Raw genomic sequence first — 22,501 nt, forward strand, 5'->3', positions numbered from 1 at the left:
CCCGTGAGATCTGCAGCAGAGTGGGGATTCGAACCCGGTCCCTCCAGCTCCTAGTCTGATGCTCGAACCTCTACACATGGTGCATTAAAATAGCCCAGAGAGGAGAGTGCTTGGGGCGTACAGCAGCCCTGGAGGTGAGCATCTGCCAAACGGTGCACCAGTGCGCATCTCTTTTCTGGCCCTCACCCGGACGGACGATATCCAGGGCTGGCCGGAGGCGCTTTGGCAGGCTGGGTGTCTTGAGTTCCCCTCGAATTAGCCGGCACACTGAGCTGCTTCCCGGCCAGCTGCCTGCGGTTCAAGCCTCGGGCCAAGAAGAAAGGCGATGGGGTGTGTGTGTGTCCAATTAGCAGGAGTCCACCTTCCTGTCTTGCAGTGATCTCATGCCCCGGCTTTTGCCGGTTTGAGTCCTGGCGCACCGGGCCAGACGCAGATGACGAATCGGAGGCCGTGGCTTCGTCGGCGCTCCCTTGAGCAAAGGTTCAAACCCGTCTTTATTTGCTGGAGATGTTTATTAGCTGCATTTCTTCTGTACAGAGCTCAAGGCAGTGTAACAATATAATTAAGGTCCATAAAATGTTGGTTTGTAAAGTCCCATCGAGCAGCTTCCGGCGACCCCAGCGAGGAGCTTTCCAGGCAAGTGAGCAGCGGAGGCGGTTTGCCGTTGCCTTCCTCCGCAGAGCCTTCCTTGGTGGTCTCCTTTCCGAGTACTGACCCTGCTTAGCTTCTGAGAGAGATCGGCCTACAGCGTTCTGCCTTTCCTCCCAAAACACGTAAAACAGTCCACATAAAAAATGCAGGAATCCCAAAATTTAATATGACAGTTTAGGCCTGCTTTAATCAAATGCGGGCCTAAATAAATCAAGATGGGTAGCCATGGCTGTTTGCTCAATGTCACGTTCGTTGCATCGGCAACACTGTCTAACCATCTCATCCTTTGCTTTCCCCTTCTTCTTTGACCTTCAGTCATTCCCAGCATCAGGGACTTCTCCAGTGAGCACTCTGAGAGGGCCTGGCGTAACGTGGTCCGTGGGCAACAAAAAGCCATGTCTGTAGGAAACAGCAAGAGTCCTGCAGAACCTCAAAGACGGACAAAATCTGTGGCAGTGTAGGAGCTTCGGCGTCTGAAAAAGTGAGCGGTGACTCCCGAAAGCTCCTCCCCTGCCACAAATTTTGTTAGTCTTTAAGGTGCTGCTGAACTCTCTTTTCTAGTCCTAAGCAGGGGTCATTTCCTGCAGGAGGCCACAGGAGCGGCGCTCCGGCAGTAAAGAGCCCAGGGGGCGGGCACATGCAACAAGCCCCGCCCCTGCTCCCAGCAGCCCTCAGTCAGAGCCAGAAGCAGCCAGGTGAGTTGCAGAGGGCCCCCACTGCCCCCCCCGGTCCAAAACAGTCCAGTGGCACGTTTAAGACCACGTTTTATTCAGGTACAAGCTCTCCCTCCTCTGCGAGGACAAATGTGCACGTCCCCCCCCCCAATAGCTAGCAATCCAAAACAGTCCAGTGGAGCCTGAGCAGTGGGTGTTGCCTTCTGACACACTTTCGGTGATGTCAGGGTATGTGGTATATGCAAATAAGTTATGCTTATTAGTTATGCTAATGAGCTCCTTCACCTCTTTTTCTACGAAATGACCCCTAAGTAAACCTGTTTTGCAAGCTGCCTCGGTTGTGGGGCATTCTCGTGGGGTGTTTCCTCCTGCCCCATCCAGCTTCACAAGAGGTCGGATCCTTATTCTTGAGGTGTTGGAAGCAATGCTCCCTCTAAGCTGTGGAGTCTTGTGAGCAACAATTCTACTTTGTGAGCGACTGGCCTTAAAGCTGTGAGCGAGCGATTTACCTACTGCATAAATCAGTTTGCTCTGGAGCCATCCTTCCTGAGCGAAGACAAAAATGTGTGAGCCGGAGGCTAAAGAACTGTGAGCTAGCTCACACTAACTCAGCTTAGAGGGAACACGGCTTGGAAGTTGTTAAGAAGCTACTACTGGGGTGGGCCTTGTCCGTGGGGAGGCTGGAAACGGGCTGCATACCGAAGGTCCTGGGCGGAGTCTTTCCGATCTCTCCTAGGAAGGTCTGTAGCTTAAAGCCTATGGGTGGGAGGGCCTCAATGTACCACCGATGGTGTGAGAAGGTGGTTTGTGTGCATAGAATTCTGCTCATGTCGAGGCTGCCTTCTTTCCGGTTCCATGCCAGGGAATGTGACGTTCTGAACGGGGCTACTGTTTGGGCTATTGGTCCATAGAACTTCGCCATTCTCTACAAGAGCCGGTTTGGTGTCGTGGTTAGGACTGTGATCCGGGACATGCGGGTTTGGTTCCCCACTCCTCCACATGTGGCTGCTGGGTGGCCTTGGGTCGGTCACATTCTCTCAGAGCTGTTCTCTCAAGGGCAGTTCTCTCAGAGCTCTCTCAGCCCCACCCACCTCACAGGGTGTCTGTTGTGGGGAGGGGAAGGGAAGGGAGACTGTAAGCCGCTCTGAGAATCCGAGTGAAGGGTGGGGTATAAATCCAATCTCCTCCTCCTCCTCTTCTTCTCTGACTGAGGAGCCCTTCCCAGCGCTTGCGTCCTAAGATGGTCAAAGTAGAGATCCCAAGATTGGAGTCTGGCTTCTTCAGCTGCTCTTTGTGTTGTTGCGAGCGCCCCCCACCCCCAGTGCAGGCGTGCTGCGAGTTGCATTGCCACACAGGTACGAAATAAAAACAGGCAGATGGTTAGCTCACGCAACAGTGCTCGTCACATGAGCGCAATCATACAGATCAGTTTGGAAGTGATTAATGGCAGGCTGGGCGGCGTGACGGATGTTTTGACCGCACCTCCTTTCCCGTGGTTCCCCCCCCCCCCCCCGGATTTCCTGAAGGTAGGGGAAATCCAGTGGAGGACGATTCATGTGGGAGCCAGCTCGACGTTCTTGCATGGCGTGGACTGGGAAGGGCTTGCAGGGTTGTTGGGTAGTTGAATAAGAGGTGGACGGGGCCGGTGCACTTCAGCCCCCAGTTAACTGGGAGATGGGATTGGGTTCGAGGGACAAGAGCCGTCCACAGTTGACTTCTGGAGACCTCTCCTCTATGGTGAACCTTGCGGAAAATAAGGCAAATACATGTTGGACGGAGAAGTGAAACCCCCGTGTGTGAAGAAGAGATTGGATTTATACCCACCCTTCATTCAGAGTCTCAGAGCGGCTTACAAACTCCTTTCCCTTCCCCTCCCCACTACAGACACCCTGTGAGGTGGATGGGGCTGAGAGAGCTCTCTTGAGGACTGCTCTTGAGAGAATAGCTCTGAGAGAACTTGTGATTGACCCAGGGTCACCCAGTAGGCTTCATGTGGAGGAGTGGGGACTCAAACCGGTTCTCCCAGATTGGAGTCTGCCGCTCTTAACCACAATACCAAAACTGACACCAAACCGGAGGCAGGATACCTTTGCATTGCTATTGCTGGGGGTTTGGGGCGGGCATTGCCTTCATGTTCTCCTTAAGAGCTTCTCAGAAGCGTCTGCCAGACCCTGCTGGTGAGTGGGAAGCTAGACTCAAACCATGGTCTGATCCAGCAGGGCTGCACTTCAGTGTTGGAGTTAATTCATTAATTAATTTGATGTAAACAGTTTCAGAGGCCTCTGCCTCAACAGCCAGCAGCTGTGATTGCTAGATCCTCCATGCTCAGAAGCAGTGCATCTGATTACGAGAGGCTGCATGTGACGGTGGAAGCGTTTTCACACCTTGTGTACGGGCTGTTTAGAGGAATGGGCTGGCCTTGGGTATGTGACTTGGCTGGACCTAAGAAGAAGAAGAAGAGATTGGATTTATACCCCGCCTTTCACTCGAGAGTCTCAGAGCAGCTTACAGACTCCTTTCTCCTCCCCTCCCCTCAACCTGTGAGGTAAACGGGGCTGAGAGAGCTCTTTCCAGAACTGTCCTTGAGAGAACAGCTCCAACAGAACTGTGGCTTGCCCAGGGTCATCCAGCAGCTGCAAGTGAAGGAGTGGGGAATCAAACCCTGTTCTCCCAAATGAGAATCTGCGCACTTAACCACTACACCAGACTGGCTCTCAGGTTTTTACCCTGGCAGGACTTCTCTTGTGCTGGCTGTGAGTTATTTGGGCCAGTGCCCGTATTCTGTTAGCTAGAGAAGAGGATTCACTTGGAGTTCACCTGGGAGGTTGCTCATGCTGCCTGCCAGTGTTTGGACTGTCTTGTGTGTGTCTGTGTATGTTGCGTGGCTGATGCGGCTTCCTGGAAACACGAGCATTTCCCTCTTGCTGCCGGTCATCCATTGTGTTAAACAACTCTTGATAGCCAAAAATGTTGCGTGGGGCTTTAGGGTGGCCACTTGCAAGCGGGGACGCCGGCTTAAGTCGTTGCAAACCCCTAATGCGCAGAGTTGTCTTGAAGTCTGTACTTGCTGGCCAGAATATCGGGAGGGGAGGCTTACTACTGTGAGTAAATGGGTCAAATGTTCCCTTTCCTTGTAACTCGGGAAATGGGTCAAAGTTTACTTTCCTGATAGTGAGAGGGGCCGTGGCTCAGAGTATCTGCCTGGGATTGCAGAAGGTCCCAGGTTCAATCCCCGGCAGTGCTCTAAGCTGTGGGGTCTTGTGAGCTAAAAATGTGTGAGCCGGAGGCTAAAAAACTGTGAGCCTGGCTCACACTAACTCAGCTTAGAAGGAACTCTGAATTCCCCGGCACCTCCAGTTAAAAGAGGTAACGCCAGAGGTGATGTGAAAGAGCTGCTGCCATTGAGTAGACAAGACTGTTTTTCATGAAGAAGAGAAGAGATTGGATTTATCCCCCGCCCTTCACTACCCAAAGGGGTCAGAGCAGCTTTCAAACTCCTTTCCCTTCCCCTCCCCACAACAGACACCCTGGGAGGTAGGTGGGGCTGAGAGAGCTCTGACAGAAACTGCTCTTTTTCAAGAACAGCTCTGCCAGAATTACAGCTTGCCCAAGGTCATCCAGCCAGGTGCAAGTGGAGGAGTGGGGAATCAAACCCGGTTCTCCCAGATTAGAGTCCGCGCACTTAACCACTACACCAAACTGTTTGAGTTCCTTGTATGTGGGGAGGAGCAGTTCTTACTATCGGTCCACTGGGGCCCCCCCATTTCTTTTGCACTATAGAACGTAAATGGGAGGGGCACCATAAACGGTGAAAGAGGGATTCTGTTTCTTGGTTGCTTTAGATTAGGGGTGTCAAACAAGGCACCCGGGGGCCGGATCAGGCCCCCGGAGGGCTTCCATCAGGCCCACAGTGGAACTGGCCATCTCCTGCTTCCAGCTTCTGCTGCTGCATCGTAGCTTTGCTTCGCCAGACTCTCTTAATCACTCAGCCATTTCATGCTTTAACCTGGGTCCTAGACTCGGAACTCTGAGCAGGAGATTTCTGTGATGAACGCCAATCAATCAAAAGTAGGTTTGCAGCTTACAGAGTTAATGTTTTAAGCATGTTTTTATTTTAAGTTAAAAAATATATATCTTTGTGTCCTTTATAAAGTTTATATCTCCGCTACCTGGCATTACATTTTATGACACACACGACCCGGCCCAACAAGGTCTCATTTGTGTCAGATCCGGCCCTCATAAGAAATGAGTTCGACACCCCTGCTTTAGAAGAAGAGGAGGAAGAGAAGAGATTGGATTTATACCCTGCCCTTCACTACCCAAAGGTGTCTCAGAGCGGCTTACGAACTCCTTTCCCTTCCCCCTCCCCACAACAGACACCCTGGGAGGTGGGTGGGGCTGAGATAGCTCTTGACAGAAACTGCTCTTTTTCAAGGACAGCTCTTATCAGAACTACGGCTTGCCCAAGGTCATCCAGCCAGGTGCAAGTGGAGGAGTGGGGAATCACACCCAGTTCTCCCAGAGTCCGCGCACTCAACCATTACACCAAACTGGCTCTTGTGATGCTTGTGGCAATGGAACAGAGGAAGGAGTTCACAGCGTGTGATATATGTGACTGTTGAAATTCACACCACGGTTGTGTAGGAGGGGGATTGATCTAGATTAGGGGTGGCCAAACTTGCTGAACGTTAAGAGCCACGTAGAATAAACGTCAGGTGTTTGAGAGCCGCAAGGCATGAACAAATATGACACTTTTGACTGGGAGATATGCAGATTTGCTTTTGGTTAACATTAAATGAGACTGCCAAAAATAATAGCAAAAGCAGATATTGATAATGATGTTTATTTGTCCAACCATCATTTGTTTGCTAAATATAGCTTCCCCAGCCGCCCTGCCGGGAGCCGCACAATATGTGTGAAAGAGACGCATGCGCCTCCTGACCCACGGTTTGGCCATCCCTCATCCAGGTGTTGATTCTGCACATAAGAGCTTAAGAGAAGCCATGTTTTTTTTTTAATAATAATCTTTTTATTAGTTTCACACAAATCAACATAACTCAACAAAACAACATACAAACAAAACAGATAAACAACAAAGAAACCTAACAAATGGATGTAAATAATTTGGATACCTTTCCAAGATTATACAGTAACTAATATCGTCACTCTTTTAGTCAATGCTTCTCCAAAATGTATTCCCTAACTGCACCTCTTATAACCAATGACTCCTTTACTATATCTCACTTCCCTTACATATGTTCAACAACCTAAAAATTAATCAGAAATTTCCTCTATCCGCACTACCCCAGCAACTTGAATTCTATTAACTTCGTAGAAATTCCTCCTTTTCTTTTGAGTTTGACCACTTATTTCTGGCAACTCTTTATGCTTACAGCTTTACTGTCGTACTCTTCAACCATATTTGTCCAGCCTAAGAGTTTTAAGAGAAGCCATGTTGAATCAGGCCAGTGGCCCGTCCAGTCCAACACTCTGTGTTACACAGGGGCCACCAGGAGGTCCTCCAGAAGGGCCAGAACTCCAGAAGCCCTCCTGCTGTGGCCCCCCAAGCACCAAGGATACAGAGCATCACTTGCCCCAGACAGAGTGACCGATTTCACACAAGAGCTGTGCCGCGGTCGCGCCTCCCTTTGCCCCGCTTCTATTGGTCAATTTCCCACTTGAAGCTGTGTGGCTGTGTTTTCACCCGTGGCTTTGCCCGATATTTCCCGTGGTTTCATGATCCTGTTTTTTGAGGATCACAAAACTGCGGGGGAAATCGGGCGAAGCCGCAGGTCAAAACGCGGCCGCGCCGCTTCGAGTGGGAAATTGACCATTAGAAGCGGGGCAAATGGGGGCGCAGCCGTGGCACAGCTCTTGTGTGGAATCGGTCAGTGTTACATCCAGTGTTCCCTCTAAGCTGAGTTAGTGTGAGCTAGCTCACAGTTTTTGAGCCTCCAGCTCACACATTTTTGTCTCAGCTCAGGAAGGAGGGCTCCAGAGCAAACTAATTTATGCAGTAGCCAAATCACTCGCTCACAACTTTAATGCCAGGAGCTCACAAAGTCAAGTTTTTGCTCACAAGACTCTATAGCTTAGAGGGATCATTTGTTACATCTATACCTTGTGGCTGATAGCCACTGATGGACCTTTGCTCCGCATGTTTCTCCAATCCCCTCTTGAAGCTGTCTAGGCTTGTAGCCACCGCCACTTCCTGTGGCAGTGAATTCCACATATGAATGACTCTTGGGTGAAGAAGAACATCTTCCAAGGAACTCAGGGCAGCATATATGGTTCTTCCCTCCATTGTATTCTCACAATAACCCTGCGAGGTAGGCTGCCCTTGAGAGGCAGGGACTGCCGTAAAACTCCCTAGGTGATGCTGGGCCAGCATAGCCCCTGTAGCGACGCAGCTTCAAATCCGTAGTGCCCATCACTGTAGCCGCTGCCGATCCTTTAAGCGTGCTTTCCCAGTGAAGTCTGAATTCAGCACATCATAATTCTCGAAAGCCAATTACCCAGATGCCTGCAAATGCCTAAAATCTGCAGGAATGATCTGTTTTGCTTCATAACGTCACTCGGTTGCTAATAAAGCGACCCGATTGTCAGCGGCCGGTCCCCTCTTACATTCCCTGTGTACCTTTCTTTTAAAAAAATGTCCAGTTGCTTTTGAAATACATTCTGTGTTTTATATATGAGGTCTGAATCACTCCAGTTTCTTTTCCGTGCCAAATGAAATTTCGGTCATGAGTGAGGGTTGCGACTGCAGCTGGCACGGGCTTTGGGAGATTGCCTCATTTCAGGAAATGTTTAAAACAACATGTTTTTTTTCTTCGAAAGCAAGTTCCCACCCTTTTCCACCCGTCCGCCCTCCCCTCCCCGAGCCCCCCTCGGTCTGGCGTCTTCGCCATACAGAAGGGCGCTTGTGTGCGGCAAAACCGCCGGGCTCTCTTTTCCTGTGGCATCTGTGTTGGCGATGGAGCCCTGGGGGGCGAGTTCGTATTCTGCTGCTGATCCGCAGGAACACTCGGCCTTCGGGGAGCAGAGGACTTTGGTCCAGTCGCTGGCTGCTGGCCTCTTGGAAGGGTGTCTTTTGACCGGGAGGAGCCGAGCAGTGGGACTCCGTAACTCCGAGCGCGCACCTCTTGCTTGAACTTTGCTAACTCTTCAGCCGCAACTGGTACGGCCTGGCGTGGCAGGAATGTGAAGCCAGGCTGCTCCAAGGCAAACCGCTTTTGCTTGCTGCTTCTGCCTTGGCTGTGCTGAAATAGCACGCGAGGGGTTTTTCTCCCTCTCTTCCCTGTAACGGAGAGTGACTGGGAGGCGTGTAGCGGCTGAGAGTTCACGGTTGGTATTCCCCAGGCCTCTTTCAGTGCCGGGTGAGGAAATGGCTCTGGTGACGCAGAGGGGGTGTGTTCAGGGATGAAAGCCCGGTTGGAAACCAGCGTGTGGGGAGGTCAAGATCTGCTTCTTCATCAGGGTTCAGGGTGTGAGAATTCGGCCTTATGGGATGTCATGTGTTTCTGTGGCTGCCTTGGTCCATTGGGGGTGGCGCCTACCTTGCTTTGGGGTGGCTCGCCGAAATCCAGGCTCGTGTGGCCCTGGGAGGTGTGGTAGTATTGACACCCAAGCTGCTCAGCAACTTCAGTCTTTCGTGATTGGTTGCGCACATCGGTTCAGCCTCGGCATTGGCATGCAGGGTGTGTTTATTCACTTCATGGCTACCCTAAGGTAGACCGCCTCCCTAAGGGACCGCCTTTCCACATATGTTCCCCCACGAGCGCTACAGTCTGGGGTGCAACATCTCCTGGCAATGCCAGGTCCCAAAGAGGCCAGGCTGGCCACTACCAGGGCCAGGGCTTTCTCGGTGGCGGCTCCTACCTGGTGGAATGAGCTCCCGGAGGAAATCCGGGCCCTGCGGGACCTTGTACAGTTCCGCAGGGCCTGTAAGACGGAGCTCTTCCGCCAGGCGTATGAGTAGGAGCCGCCACTACCATCACTACTGTTCCATCTTAACCTGGCCCTGGAAGAGGGAACACCAGTGTTTCCCGAAGCAGATGATGCTGAGTAGGGAGAGCAGTTGCAACAGAGCAGGTGAGATACGCCATCTTTTGTAACACCATGTTAAAACATCTAGAGCACCTTTGTTAATTAATGTTATTGTATTGTAGTGATTTTAAATGGTTTTATATTGGCTTATGCCTCCTGTAAGCCGCCCTGAGCCCGCTTCTCTCCTTATTATATATAATTGAATAGTGGGTGCCAAAGTTCTAATTCTAAAATGCACTCCCTTAGTGTATGGCTGATGGCACTGCTCCTCAGCATATATTGCCACCAATCAGAAGGCAAAGCCCGGGTCCCGCCCACACCACAACTGCTGCGACAACCTGGTCTTTTGCATATGGAAGCTGATTGGACTTCACTCCATTCCACACCTCAAACTCCCCCCCCCCCGCAAGGCAGTTGGAATGTCAGTTGCATATGGAACCTGCTGTATTCTGGTGGTGTGCAGGTCCCAGGTTCATGTTTTAAAAGCAGACTAACACTGTTCGACCAAAGCCAGAGCACTCTCCCAGAGCCTCTTTCTAGATCCCGTTGTATTTGTTTCCACAATGGGCCTTATTTCTAGTAAATAAATAACCCACTTCTCTCCCCAGTGGAGACCCGGAGCTGCATATGTCCTCCTTGCCTCCCTTTTATCCTCACAACAACCCTGTGAGGTAGGACAGCCTGAGAGTATGTGACTGTCCTGAGGTCGCCCAGCGAGCTTTCATGGTAGAGTGAAGACTCGAATGTGGGTCTCCCAGATTCTAGTCTGACCTGTTAACCACTCCACCGCTTTGGCTCTAAGCTAAAATTGCATGAAAACCAGGTTTTCCGTTGTTGGGGTAAAAGGTCTGCGTAAGCCTGAAAGCAGCATCGACGTGTCCGTGTGTCATTTGGGAGGGGAGGGGAATAGTCAGCATTATTTCAGGCCTCAGAGGTCATTTTTAATCCCCTGTCAAAGCACCATTACGGTATTCATCAAACTGGTCATTGGGTGTAATGTCTCTGAGTAGGTGCAACCTGGTTTGTACTATAGCAGCTCCCTGCATCACGGACTTTAGTGGTTAGGAGCGCAGACTCTAAACTGGGAGAGCTGGGTTTGAGTCCTTACTCCTCCACGTGCACCTGCTGGTGCGGCCTTGGGTCAGTCACGAGTTCTCTCAGAGCTGTTCTCTCCAAAGCAGTCCTCGAGGGAGCGCTCTCAGCCTTGCCTACCTCACAGGGAGTCAGTTGTGGGGCGGGGAAGGGAAAGGAGATTGTAAAACATTCTGGTAGTGAAAGGCAGGGTATAAATCCAATCTCCTTCCTCCTCCCCTTCTTCTTAGGGGTGGGTACCTCTAGCAGCACGATGGAGTGATGCTTACTGGATTGGGGGAGTACAGATATAAGAGCAGGTGGCAGGGGCCATGGCTCAGTGGTAGAGCATCTGCTTGGCATGCAGAAGGGCCCCAGGTTCAATCCCCGGCATCTCCAGTAAAAGGGACTAGGCAGGAGGTGATGGAAAAGACCTCTGCCTGAGACCCTGGAGAGCCGCTGCCAGTCTGGGTAGACAATACCGACTTGAAGGACCCAGGCTCTGATTCAGCATCATGTGTTTGTTTGCATGCATCAATAATGGTGCTCCTGCGTACATTTCCAGGACCCTAGCCCAGTATATTCCATGTAGATACTAATATGCCGTGAAAAGCGGCAGACTGGAGGACAGTATGTCTCCGTTGCACCTCCTCAGTAAGTCTCCGGACCTCAAGATCCCATAGAAGTTGCAGAACGTCTTTGCTTGGAGGCAGGCAGGCGTGGTGGTGGAAAGTGCCGTCAGGTCCTAGCTGACTTAATGGTGGCCGTGTGAGCTTTTCGAGGCGAGAGATGGTCCGGAGTGGTGTTTGCCATTGCCTGCCTCTGCGTCACGACCCTGGTATTCCTTGGAGGCCAGGAAGTCTCTGAAGGGCTGTCCCTTAGAGGAGGGCAGGGAGCTGTTCCTGTTGGCAGCAGAGGAGAGGACGCGCAAGAGTGGGTTTAAATGAAGGGCGGGAAGGTACCGGCTGGATCTGAGGAAGAACTTTTTGACAGTGAGAGTTGTGCAGCAGAGGAATCAGCTTGCCCAGGGAGGTGGAGAGCTCCCCCTCCCTGGCAGTCCTTAAGCAGCGGCTGGACCGACCCTTGTCAGGGAGGCTCTAGGCCAGTGATGGCGAACCTTTTAGAGACCGAGTGCCCAAACTGCGACCCAAAGCCCACTTATTTATCGATAAGTGCCAACACGGCCATTTAACCTGAAGACTGAGGTTTTACTTTAGAAAAAACAACCCATACATTAACTTAAGAGGATCCAAACAAAGTCAGGAAAGCAATCCCAAATGCTCTCATTTACTTAAAATTATTTGGCAGAGAATTCGACACTTTAATGAAGGTCTGGGCCTAGCTGGGGAGATGGCACGTGTGCCCACAGAGAGGGCTCTGAGTGCCACCTCTGGCACCCGTGCCATAGGTTTGCCACCACTGCTCTAGGCTGATCCTGCACTGAGCAGGGGGTTGGACTAGATGGTCTGTAGGGCCCCTTCCCACTCTGTGATTCTCTGTTTCTGTGAGATAGTAAAAAGCCCAGTGGCACCTTTAAGACGAACGAACCTTATAGTAGCATAAGCTTTTGAGAAACACAGCTCTCTTCGTCAGAGCATCTGACGGAGAGAGCTGTGTTTCTCAAAAGCTTATGCTACTATAAAGTTTGTCAGTCTTAAAGGTGCCACTGGGCTTTTTACTATTTTGCAGCCACAGACTAACGCGGCTAACTCCTCTGGGTCTATGATTCTATAAGGTCTCCCATCCGTATACTAGCCTGGGCTGTTCAGGTCAGGGTTCAGGCCGGCTTGGATATTTCTTTCTTTTTTAAAAATGAACTCATCTCCAAAGCAGGAAGACTTGGAAACAGCCAGGTCATTCTGGGAAGGGATGAGTCGGCTTCGGTAAAGCAAGGAGACCTTTCCTGTGTGAGGCAGGGACCGCCAGCATTGGTGCTAGAAAGATAAACTGGCTTGGGAGAAGGGGTGGGGTGCACGCATCATGTAATCGGAGCGGCAGAGCGCTGTCTTTGTCACAGCAGGGCAGGCGGCCAGGAAAGGTTGGCTCCGCGGCCGAGCCAAAAGAGCCCGCTCCAGAAAAGAAGGAAATCTGATGCATGTTGCTGTTTTCACCCTGCGAAAGTGAGAAGTCTCTCCAGCCCAGAGATGTGGGGAGATCACGGCCCTTCTTCTGCCTGCCTGGTGGGAGTGAGGTGCTCGGCTGCATCCGGTGTTGAGGCAGCCGTTGGAACTCCCTGCCACAAGACGCAGGGACGGCGCTCGAGTTAGGTGGCTTGGAGAAGCAGAGACAGACCCTTTCGATCCTCTCAGGACGTGCATTCGGTGAACAAATCCTGCGAATGGATCATCCGTGTGCACTTAAACGTCAGAATTTTGCATGAATGACTTCTGTGCCACCTGAAATCCTGCAGTTGTCTTTTGTTTAAACATCTTGGTCTTGTTTAAGGCTACAAAATTAAAAGCAGGTGTGAGTGTAGCATGGAACACCTCAGATATATATGGTGGTGGTGGAAGTCAGCGGGCTCAAGGATTATTCCGAGAGGGGGAAAGGCAAGTACCAGAATGTTCTTGTATAAACCCCTGGGCCACATTTCGAACACTGCACACAAGGAGACCTGCTGGGTAAGACGAAGGATTCACCTAATCCAGCGTCCTGTTGCTAACAGTGTCCATTGCTGTGAATGAGAAGCTCAGAATTGGACTCGGGAAAGTGGTTTTAGTCCTTCAGCATCTAGTGCTCGAATGTGTACTGTGTCTATTCATGGAGGTTGCATTCTGAACTGCCACAGTTATAACAATGTTTTTCGGGCTCGTTCCAAATGTCCAGCAACTGGCTATTCAGGAAGTATTCCTGTTAAGTCCATAAGCAAGACTATACCACCCCCAGTTTGGCCGAAGATCTGGAGGGTTTTTGTCACCTTTCGGGCGTGGAACCGGGGTCACTAGAGGTGTGGGGGGGAGGGAGATATTTGCGTATTTCCTGCATTGTGCAGGAGGTTGGACTAGATGACCCTAGTCCATCTCTAAGATTCTATGTTTCTACTCCTTGGGTGACTACATCTGCTGAAATGTGATAGCTGGAAAACAAGACAGAAAGGCGCATCTAAAAGATCATTCACTCAGTTATATACAGCATTTGTATTCCACCATCATCTTGGGTACCAAGGCAGCTAACAGGCTAAAAACATGCATAGCAGAAACACACATCTTAAAAACTATCAAAACCAAACAAAAAGGTACTAAAGCAAAAGCCAAGCTAAAAAACACCTAGTAAAGGTAAAGGTTTCCTTGCTCGAAAGCCAGTCGAATCCGACTCTAGGGTTACAGTGCTCATCTCCGTTTCTAAGCCGAAGAGCCAGCGCTGTCCGGAGACATTTCCATGGTCATGTGGCCAGCATGACTAGACGCCGAGGCGCACGGAACGCTGTTACCTTCCCACCGAAGTGGTACCTGTTTATCTACTTGCAATTTCTTGCTTTCAAACTCCTAGGTTGGCAGGAGCTGGAACTAGAGACGGGAGCTCACTCGGTCATGCGGCACACTCGGGTCTCGAACTGCTGAACTACCAACCTTCCACAGCCTGCAGTTCAGCGTCTTAACCACTTGAGCCACCGCAGCTCCTAAAATACACCTATGAAAACATAAAAACAGCCATTCAAACATAAGAGCAGGAAGGAGAGGTCACAGACAAAAATCTTCACCCATGACAACAGAAGGGGCCCTGTGGAAGGGAGTTCCAGAGTTTTGGTGCCGCAACTGAGAAGGCCATCTTCCCCGGTAGCAGCATCCAAGCAGGGCCCTTTAAGATGACCATAGCGGTCAGGAGTAGGCAGCCTTCCGGGCGTTCAGTTGGGGACACCTCAGTTCGTTAGGAAACTTTAGTTCCTCAAATTCGCAGGTATAAACTGAATTGTGGCCGCCTGTCTTTTCCACCCAGGGATCGGATGGGGAGCACTTCATGGATGGTTGCTAGGCAACCAGGACACGTGTCTCCCTGCCCCCGTCTCCCCAGGCAACGGGCTTCTATTACAGCAGGAGATTCTGTTTGCGGAATGTAGAACCCCCGGAATGCTTTCTGTGCAGCGGAAGGCCGAAGTTGTTGGCTTGCAACCGGCCAAGACTTCCTTCCACTTGCGGTTTTGCTTTGTTGTGGCCGATGGGATGGAGTGGGGAGAGCGGAGTTCGCCCACTCTGGGTGAGATCAACAGGGCTCCCTGTGTCTGGAGGGACTGGACCGTGTGCTCCTTTTGTAATGTTTAACTCTTCCTTCTGACTTGTTTTTCTTTCCGTCCATTAGGTAACCTTGACTGGCAGGAGGATCACGGCAGAGTCTCCTAGTAACCTCCCCGCCTCCCTCCCCCTCTCCGCCAAGGCTTGGATGACAACTGGGGACGGCCAGCGCAAGGTCGATTGATGAACGGGCCCCTGCAGTCTATAAATAGGTGACAGACGACGAGTCAGGATGGGGCAGAAGGTTACCGGAGGGATCAAGACCGTGGATATCAGGGACCCGGCTTACAGGCCGCTGAAGCACGAGCTCCAAGGGCTGGACTACTGTAAGCCCACCCGGCTGGACCTCCTCTTGGACATGCCCCCCGTCTCCCGTGAGGTCCAGCTGCTGCATTCGTGGAACAACGACGACCGCTCCCTCAACGTCTTCGTGAAGGAGGACGACAAGCTTATATTTCACCGGCATCCGGTGGCCCAGAGCACGGACGCAATCCGGGGCAAAGTGGGGTACACGCGGGGGCTCCACGTCTGGCAGATAACGTGGGCCATGCGGCAGCGGGGCACGCATGCCGTGGTGGGCGTGGCGACGGCAGAGGCCCCTCTCCATTCTGTCGGGTACACGACTCTGGTGGGGAACAATCACGAGTCGTGGGGATGGGACCTCGGGCGGAACCGGCTGTACCATGACGGGAAGAATCAGCCGAGCAAGACGTACCCTGCCTTTTTAGAGCCAGATGAAACCTTCATTGTGCCGGACTCTTTCTTGGTGGTGCTGGACATGGACGATGGGACGTTAAGCTTCATCGTGGACGGACAGTACATGGGGGTTGCTTTTCGGAGACTCAAAGGGAAAAAGCTGTACCCGGTTGTAAGCGCCGTGTGGGGCCACTGTGAAATTAAGATGCGATACTTGAATGGGCTTGACCGTAAGTACCCTGTTTTCTGGCTTGTGGGTGCCTAGTTTGTTATAGTAAAGGGAGATCAAAACATTGGTCGCTTTGGCCCTGACTGGGATAGCCCAGGCAAACCCAATTGTGTTAGATCTCGAAAGCTAAGCAGGGCCAGCCACTGCAAGTAATTGAAAGGGAGATCTCCAAGGAATACCAGGATTGGGAGGCAGAGGCAGGCAATTAAGCCACCTCTCTGAAATGTCCAAACCCCACTAGGGGTCACCAGAAGTCACCATGAGTTCCAGGCATGCAAGCACACACACACCCCTCACACAAAACTCCCCTCCACACACACACAACCTACAAAATCCACCCACAAAACCTGCACACACCCCCAACCCACCCACAAATGGGTCTCTTTGCAACAGAAACTTAAAACGGGTATTGTGTAGGTGGTTGATCGGTTTAGCAGAACGGCATTTCCCAAACCTTAAGCAAAGGGCTTTAACCGTTCCCTTTTAAAGCTTTAAATCTAGGGGCACGGTTCTTTTTCACGCAAATGGCTTCACATTCCTGAAATCCATGCCAGCAGAAGAATGTGAGAGATTAAAGTTCTTGTGAGTACTCAGCCTCAGAAAAGGCTGCTTGCGGGTCTCTGTGCGAGTTGCTGTACGGTCTTTGCTTCCTTATAATGGGCCAGGTTTTTAGCTGTCTCATATTCTTGGGTACAGCAGTATCATTCAGATTTTTCCTAATTATCTGCAGAGGGGACTCTCCTATCTCTGAATGTTTTCTTGCTCTGAACTGGTCTTCCACACCTAGAGGTTTTAGGGATGGAACTAGGGAGGGACCTCGGCAGGTTATAATGCTATAGCTCTAGGCTATAATGCTATAGCACCCTCTAAAGCAGCCATTTTCTCCAGGGGGACTGTGGAACGGATCTTGGGTGTCTGGAGATAATAGTGGGAAGGTTTCCAGGTGCCACGTAGAATCATAGAGTTGGAAGGGATCTCAAAGGTCATCTAGTCCAACCCCCTGCACAGTGCAGGAAATTCACAAATACCCCCCCACACACACACACACATGAATGTTCCCTCTCAGCTGTGGAGTCTTGTGAGCAAAAATTCTACTTTGTAAGCTGCTGGCATTAAAGTTGTGAGCGAGCGATTTGGCTACTGCATGAATCAGTTTGCTCCGGAGCCATTCTTCCTGAGCGAAGGCAAAAATGTGTGAGCCGGAGGCTAAAGAACTGTGAGCTAGCTCGCACTAACTCAGCTTAGAGGAAACTCTGCCCTACACCCACAGTGACTCCTGTTCCATGCTCAGAAGATGACAAAAAACCTCCAGGAACCCCGGCCAAACGGGCCTGGAGGAAAATTGCTTCCGGAACCCAAAGTGGTGATTGGCATTTCCCTGGGCGTGCAAGAAAGGGCCACGAGAACTAAGCGCTGAGGCAACCCTTCCCGCCCGCCCTCCTCGTGATCCGCCTAAGTTCACAGAATCCACATTGCTGTCAGATGGCCATCTAGCCTCTGTGTGAAAACCTCCAAAGAAGGAGAGTCCACCACCTCCCAAGGAAGCCTGTTCCACTGAGGAACCACTCTCACTCTCAGGAAGTTCTTCCTCATGTTTAGCCAAAAACTCTTCTGAATTAATTTCAACCCATTGGTTCTGGTACGACCTTCTGGGGCGATAGAAAAGAACTCCGCACCCTCCTCTAGATGACAGCCCTTCAGGTACTTGAAGATGGTTATCATATCCCCTCTCAGTCGTCTCCTCTCCAGGCTAAACATACCCAGTTCCTTCAACCTTTCCTCATACTTGGTCTCCTGACCCCTCACCATCTTCGTTGCCTTCCTCCGGAAACGTTCCAGCTTGTCTATATCCTCCTTAAATTGTGGTGCCCCAAACTGAACACAATTCTCTAGGTGTGAGGTCTAACCAGCGCAAAATAAAACAATACCATCACTTTGCGTGATCTGGACACTATACTTCTGTTGATACAGCCCAAAATGGCATTTGCCTTTTTCGCTGCCGCATCACACTGCCGACTCATGTTCAGTGTATGGTCCACTAAGACCTTTAGATCCTTTTCGCACCTACTACTGCTAAGAAAAGTCTCCCCCATCCTATAATTATGCATTTGATTTTACCTACCTAAATGCAGGGACTTTGCATTTATCCCCACTGAAATTCATTTACTTGTTTTAGCCCTGTTTTCCAGCCTGTCAAGATCATCCTGTATCCTGACTCTGTCTTCTACTGTATTTGCTACCCCTCCCAATTTCGTATCATCTGCAAATTTAATAAGCATTCCCTCTATTCCTTCATCCAGATCATTTATAGAGATGTTGAACAAAACAGGTCCCTCGAGGTTGGCAGGCCACTTCTCGGCAAGAGGGTCTGGCCAGGGCGTCAAGTCATGTAGAAACAGAGTAGGATCTTCTGAAGCAAATTCTTTTTTCATTTGGATGGCTAAATAAGATGTGAATTCCAGTGCGTCTTGCTAAAGAAGCATGCCTGGACAGCAGTGAGTATCGAGGGCTTCTTTTCAGTCAACTGTATTTCCCCCCAGTTCATCTTACAAGGTCCCTGGGCCTCGCCTGCTTATCTTCACACAGCAGCGGGAACGCCCTGTTAACGACAAAGGAGAGTTTGTGGGCAGAGTCCGGAGCGTGACTCGATCAGCGTCTGGTCTCCCAGGGCTTGCGGGGCCCATCTGCTTTTCAGCTCTCTCTCCTCTCCCTGCCTCGGCGTGTGGCACCGATCTCATTCCTGTTCCCGGCTTGTCTCAGCTGTAAACACTTAAAGTGAACATATTGACTTTTATTGGTCTCCAGCAAATTACAAATGGGTTTTGGCAGAAGCGCGAGAAAGCAGCCTTGTTTTCCGGAGCAGGAAGGGGGTACGGCTGGCTCGGTTCTTGCAGCCCGAGCCCTTTGGCCGATTGGCAGAGGGGGTCCGTGAAAAGAGCCTGTGGGGCTGGATTCGGCCCCAGCCTCTGCTTTGCCCACAAAGGCAATAGCTGGCAGCGGACTTTCAGTAGTACATTAGCTCCGAACGTCGAGGTTCCACTTGGGTCCACCAGTGATGGCTGTTCTCTCGGAATGTCCGTGGTCATCTTTTTAAAGCCGTCGCTGCATCCTGGACTGTTCTCCCCCCCCCCCCCCCCACACGCACACACCCCCAATATGGAGACCAGCGTTCCCTCTAAGCTGAGTTAGTGTGAACCAGCTCACAGTTTTTTAGCCTCCGGCTCACACATTTTTGTCTTAGCCCAAGAAGGGAGGGCTCCAGAGCAAACTGATTTATGCAGTAGCCAAATGCAGTAGCCAAATGTTAACGACTCACAACGTTAATGCCGGTAGCTCACAAGGTAGAATTTTTGCTTACCAGACGCCACAGCTTGATGGAGACCCCATAGGGTTTTCAGGGCAGGAGTCATTCAGAGGTGGTTTGCCACGGCCTGCCTCTTCCATAGAGAGACTGGACTTCCTTGGGACTCTCCCACCCAAATACTACCGCCGTGACCGGGATAGCCCAGGCAAGCCCGATCTCGTCAGATCCCGGAAGCTAGGCGGGGCCGACCCGGGCAAGTGTTCGGATGGGAGACCTCCAAGGAATACCAGAGTCGGGAGGCAGAGGCAGGCTGTCACGCCACTTCTCTGCCCGTCTTCAAGGTGCCCCTGGCCTCTAAATTGGTTCTGCTGCTTCAGACCAACGTGGCCGACTGCCTGGATCTGTCTGCCCGTCAGTGTCAGTCAAAACCTGGATGGCAAAGGGGAAAGTCACTGACTCTGTTCACAGGATGTGTTTGCCGTGTAAACACCTATCCGCATTGTTCCAGTGCTTTCCTTTCTGGCCCCCTGCTCCTTCAATCCTGCGTGTGTCCATGTCGTTGTGGATGGTAGAGAGGGCCCTGGAGGAAGAATGGCCCTCCAGGCAGGGTTTTGGAGCACCGTCCTGGCATGCAAAATGCAGTTCCAGGATCCAAACTCCATGGCTGCACTCAGATGTGGCAACATGACGCGGAAAGACCAGACGCAAGCAGCAAATCTCAGTGTGGGTCTAAAACCCTGGCTTTCTCCTCTCCCCTTTCCCGGAGGAGGGGTCTCCTCCCAGCTCTGTGGCCAGGCATCTCTTTAAAAGGTGGCACCAGTCAGCAAGATCACCTTGGGTCCCAACCAGTGTTCCCTCTAAGCTGAGTTAGCGTGAGCTAGCTCACCATTTTTTGGCCTCCGGCTCACACATTCTTGTCTTCGCTCAGGAAGGAGGGCTCCAGAGCAAACTGATTTGTGCAGTAGCCAAATCGCTCGCTCACAACTTTAATGCCAGTCGCTCACCAAGTAGAATTTTTGCTCAAAGGACTCCGCAGCTTAGAGGGAGCATTGGTCCCAACCAGTGCTCCCTCTAAGCTGTGGAGTCTTGTGAGCAAGAATTCTACTTGGTGGAGGAGAAAGAGGTTTTATTGTATTTAGCCATAGGCCATTACAAACCAAAAACAGAGAAAAAAATACTATGGTGAGCGACTGGCCTTAAAGTTGTGAGCAAGCGATTGGTCTGCTGCATCAGTTTGCTCTGGAGCCCTCCTTCCTGAGCGAAGGCAAAAACGTGTGAGCCGGAGGCTAAAAAACCGTGAGCTAGCTCACATGAACTCAGCTTAGAGGGAGCATTGGGTCCCAACAGCCGTTCATAAAGCCGCTTCAAGCGCTGGTTTTGAGGTCCCTGTTGGGTGCCAACCGAGCCCCTCGTTTGGGGGGCCACCTGCCTTCCAAGCTTGGAGGGAACTGGGGTCTGGCTTCGCCCGTGTTATGTGAACGCGGCCCCGGTGAGCCCAGCTGAATCGGTTTAGCTCTACGGGAGCCGTTGGCGTTGACAAGCCAGGACTGGATGTTGTGCTGGCACAGGCTCCCCCGTGGACGGGAGATCCGATTTCGCCAATGACTTCATGTTTCAAAAGCTTTCAACCTTTTTCTTTTTCTTTTTTTTTGCCTTTTCCAAGCTGGAACCGCGGTAGTTTCTGATCAAGGCTCATGTCTTGAACGACCTCAGTGGAAAATCTGTCTGGGGAGGAAACTGCAGCTGGAAACAGATCACCGGGGCGAAGTTTGCCCGGAGAAAGGCGTTTTTATGGCCCTTCTCCGTGACGTCGTCGCCGCCGGCTCAGGGCCGGCTCGCAGGTGTCCTGCCTGCAGAAGCTCTTTCAGGAAACCTTTGAGAACAGGATGCGGCGGCCTTCGGTTTCTGCCCTGGGACACGCAGCCCCGTTTTTGACGACAGCCAACGCTTGCAGCTGGCTCCGGATTGGGCCTGGCTTGTGTACTCCCGTTCCAAAGCTGTTTGCCGCACCAGGGTGTAGTGCAAGCGGGAGCCGTACAGAAACGGGTTTGAATTCCAAAGCTATGAAACTTACTGCAGAGCGATACATGGGCTGGTCCCAGATCTCCCATGCGCTGCAAAGAGCAGAGGGGTTGGAATGGCGTCGTCAGGGAGGGGCTGTGACTCAGTGGCAGAGCATCTGCTTGGCGTGCAGCTGGTCCCGGGTTCGATCCCCGGCATCTCCAGTTAAAAGGACCAGGCAGGAGGTGATGGGAAAGACCTCAGCCTGAGACCCTGGAGAGCGGCTGCCAGTCTGAGTAGACAAGACTGACTTTGATGGTCTGGTCAGGGCCGGCTCACCCACTAGGCGAACTAGGCATTCGCCTAGAGCGCCGGGCCCTGGATGGGGCGCCAAGCTGTGCCTCCTCCCTCCCCCCCTTTGGTGGCGGCGGGGGGGAAGAGGCGGTGGTGGCAGCAGTAAAAGGGTGGCTGGCTCCAGAGGTCTCCAGGTCTCCAGGCCCCACCAGGAGGTTGGCATCTGTGCCACAAGGCAGCCTCGCCTTGGGTGCAGAAACACCTCGAGCCAGCCTTGGGTCTGGTATAAGGCAACTTCATGTATTCTTCTCATGTATTCCTTGCACAGAATGAGGCAACTGAATTCAGGCCTACCCCCTCCGGGAGGCAGAAAGGAAGGGGGTCTTCTCCAGCACCTGTTACTCAACCAGTCAGAACCTTTATTGGCATATCGACAGAACATACAGCAGGGAGACAAGGATACGTCCTTTACCCTTGCAACTGGAACAGTCTTCTCCTCTTAATAGCACAACAGAGAAATTCAGCTACAGATTGTATGATCTCAGGATTATGGGAAGATAATAATGAAACGGTCTTATAGTCCTCAGATTGGCCTACTTGACTCTGATAAAGAGGTTGTAGGAAAAACGGCACGGATCTCACAGTAAAAAGAACAATACAGGAGAACAGGTTCGGTACTTTCAATCTCTCCCGAGCCACAGGCACAAAACCTTAGACGAGTATGGGATTTTCTTGAATCTCCCATACGATACAGCAGAAGGGAGAACGTTACAATGAGCTAGCACCTGTTACTCAAGATCGTTTGTCGAGTGATGTCAGGAATGGAACTCGGGGCCTTCTGCACTCCAAGGGAGTGTTTTGGAGCCCTTCTGTGAAACCAGAGAGTGTGTCTGGTTTTCCTGGGGGGGGGAGGGAAGCAAGGGAGACCCTGGCAAAGAGCTCTGGGCCAGCTTGAAATTTTGCATCTGGGTTTGATGTATCAAGTGGACCAGAAGTCACCTTTTAGGCGTTTGATTTTCAGAACCAGAGATCGAAGATGCTAGACCGGGGGAGCTGGTGTCTAGACCAGTGTGCCCTGGACTGTTGCCTGAAGCAGAACGGCTTGAATTAAGGTCGTGTTCATTGGGATATGGCTTGTGACTCTGTTGGCGGGGTTGGGTAATACATGAGGCTTTCTACTCCGTGCTTGTGTTTAATTGCTTCTCTGTGGCCGCCTAACCTAATGCTGGTACGCTGCACTGTTTTGTACGGTTGTAGTGGTTCGATGGTTGGACTTGGGTCTGGAAAACCCGAGTTCAAATTCCTG

The 22,501-nt window shown here is 51.5% G+C and overlaps 1 protein-coding gene across 1 annotated transcript in view; it reads left to right on the forward strand.

The window, feature by feature from the left end:
* SPSB1 (splA/ryanodine receptor domain and SOCS box containing 1) overlaps positions 1 to 22,501 on the forward strand; it is a 67,963-nt gene that overhangs the window by 42,072 nt on the left and 3,390 nt on the right. The window contains exon 2 of the mRNA XM_015411036.1: positions 14,739 to 15,597. Within this exon, the coding sequence (XP_015266522.1) occupies positions 14,904 to 15,597 (694 nt within the window). The 5' untranslated portion in view covers positions 14,739 to 14,903. The remainder of the gene's footprint in view (positions 1 to 14,738; positions 15,598 to 22,501) is intronic.

The sequence above is a fragment of the Gekko japonicus genome, unplaced genomic scaffold (genome assembly GCF_001447785.1).
Source record: "Gekko japonicus isolate JY-2015 unplaced genomic scaffold, Gekko_japonicus_V1.1 scaffold450, whole genome shotgun sequence".
NCBI classification, from domain to species: domain Eukaryota; kingdom Metazoa; phylum Chordata; class Lepidosauria; order Squamata; family Gekkonidae; genus Gekko; species Gekko japonicus.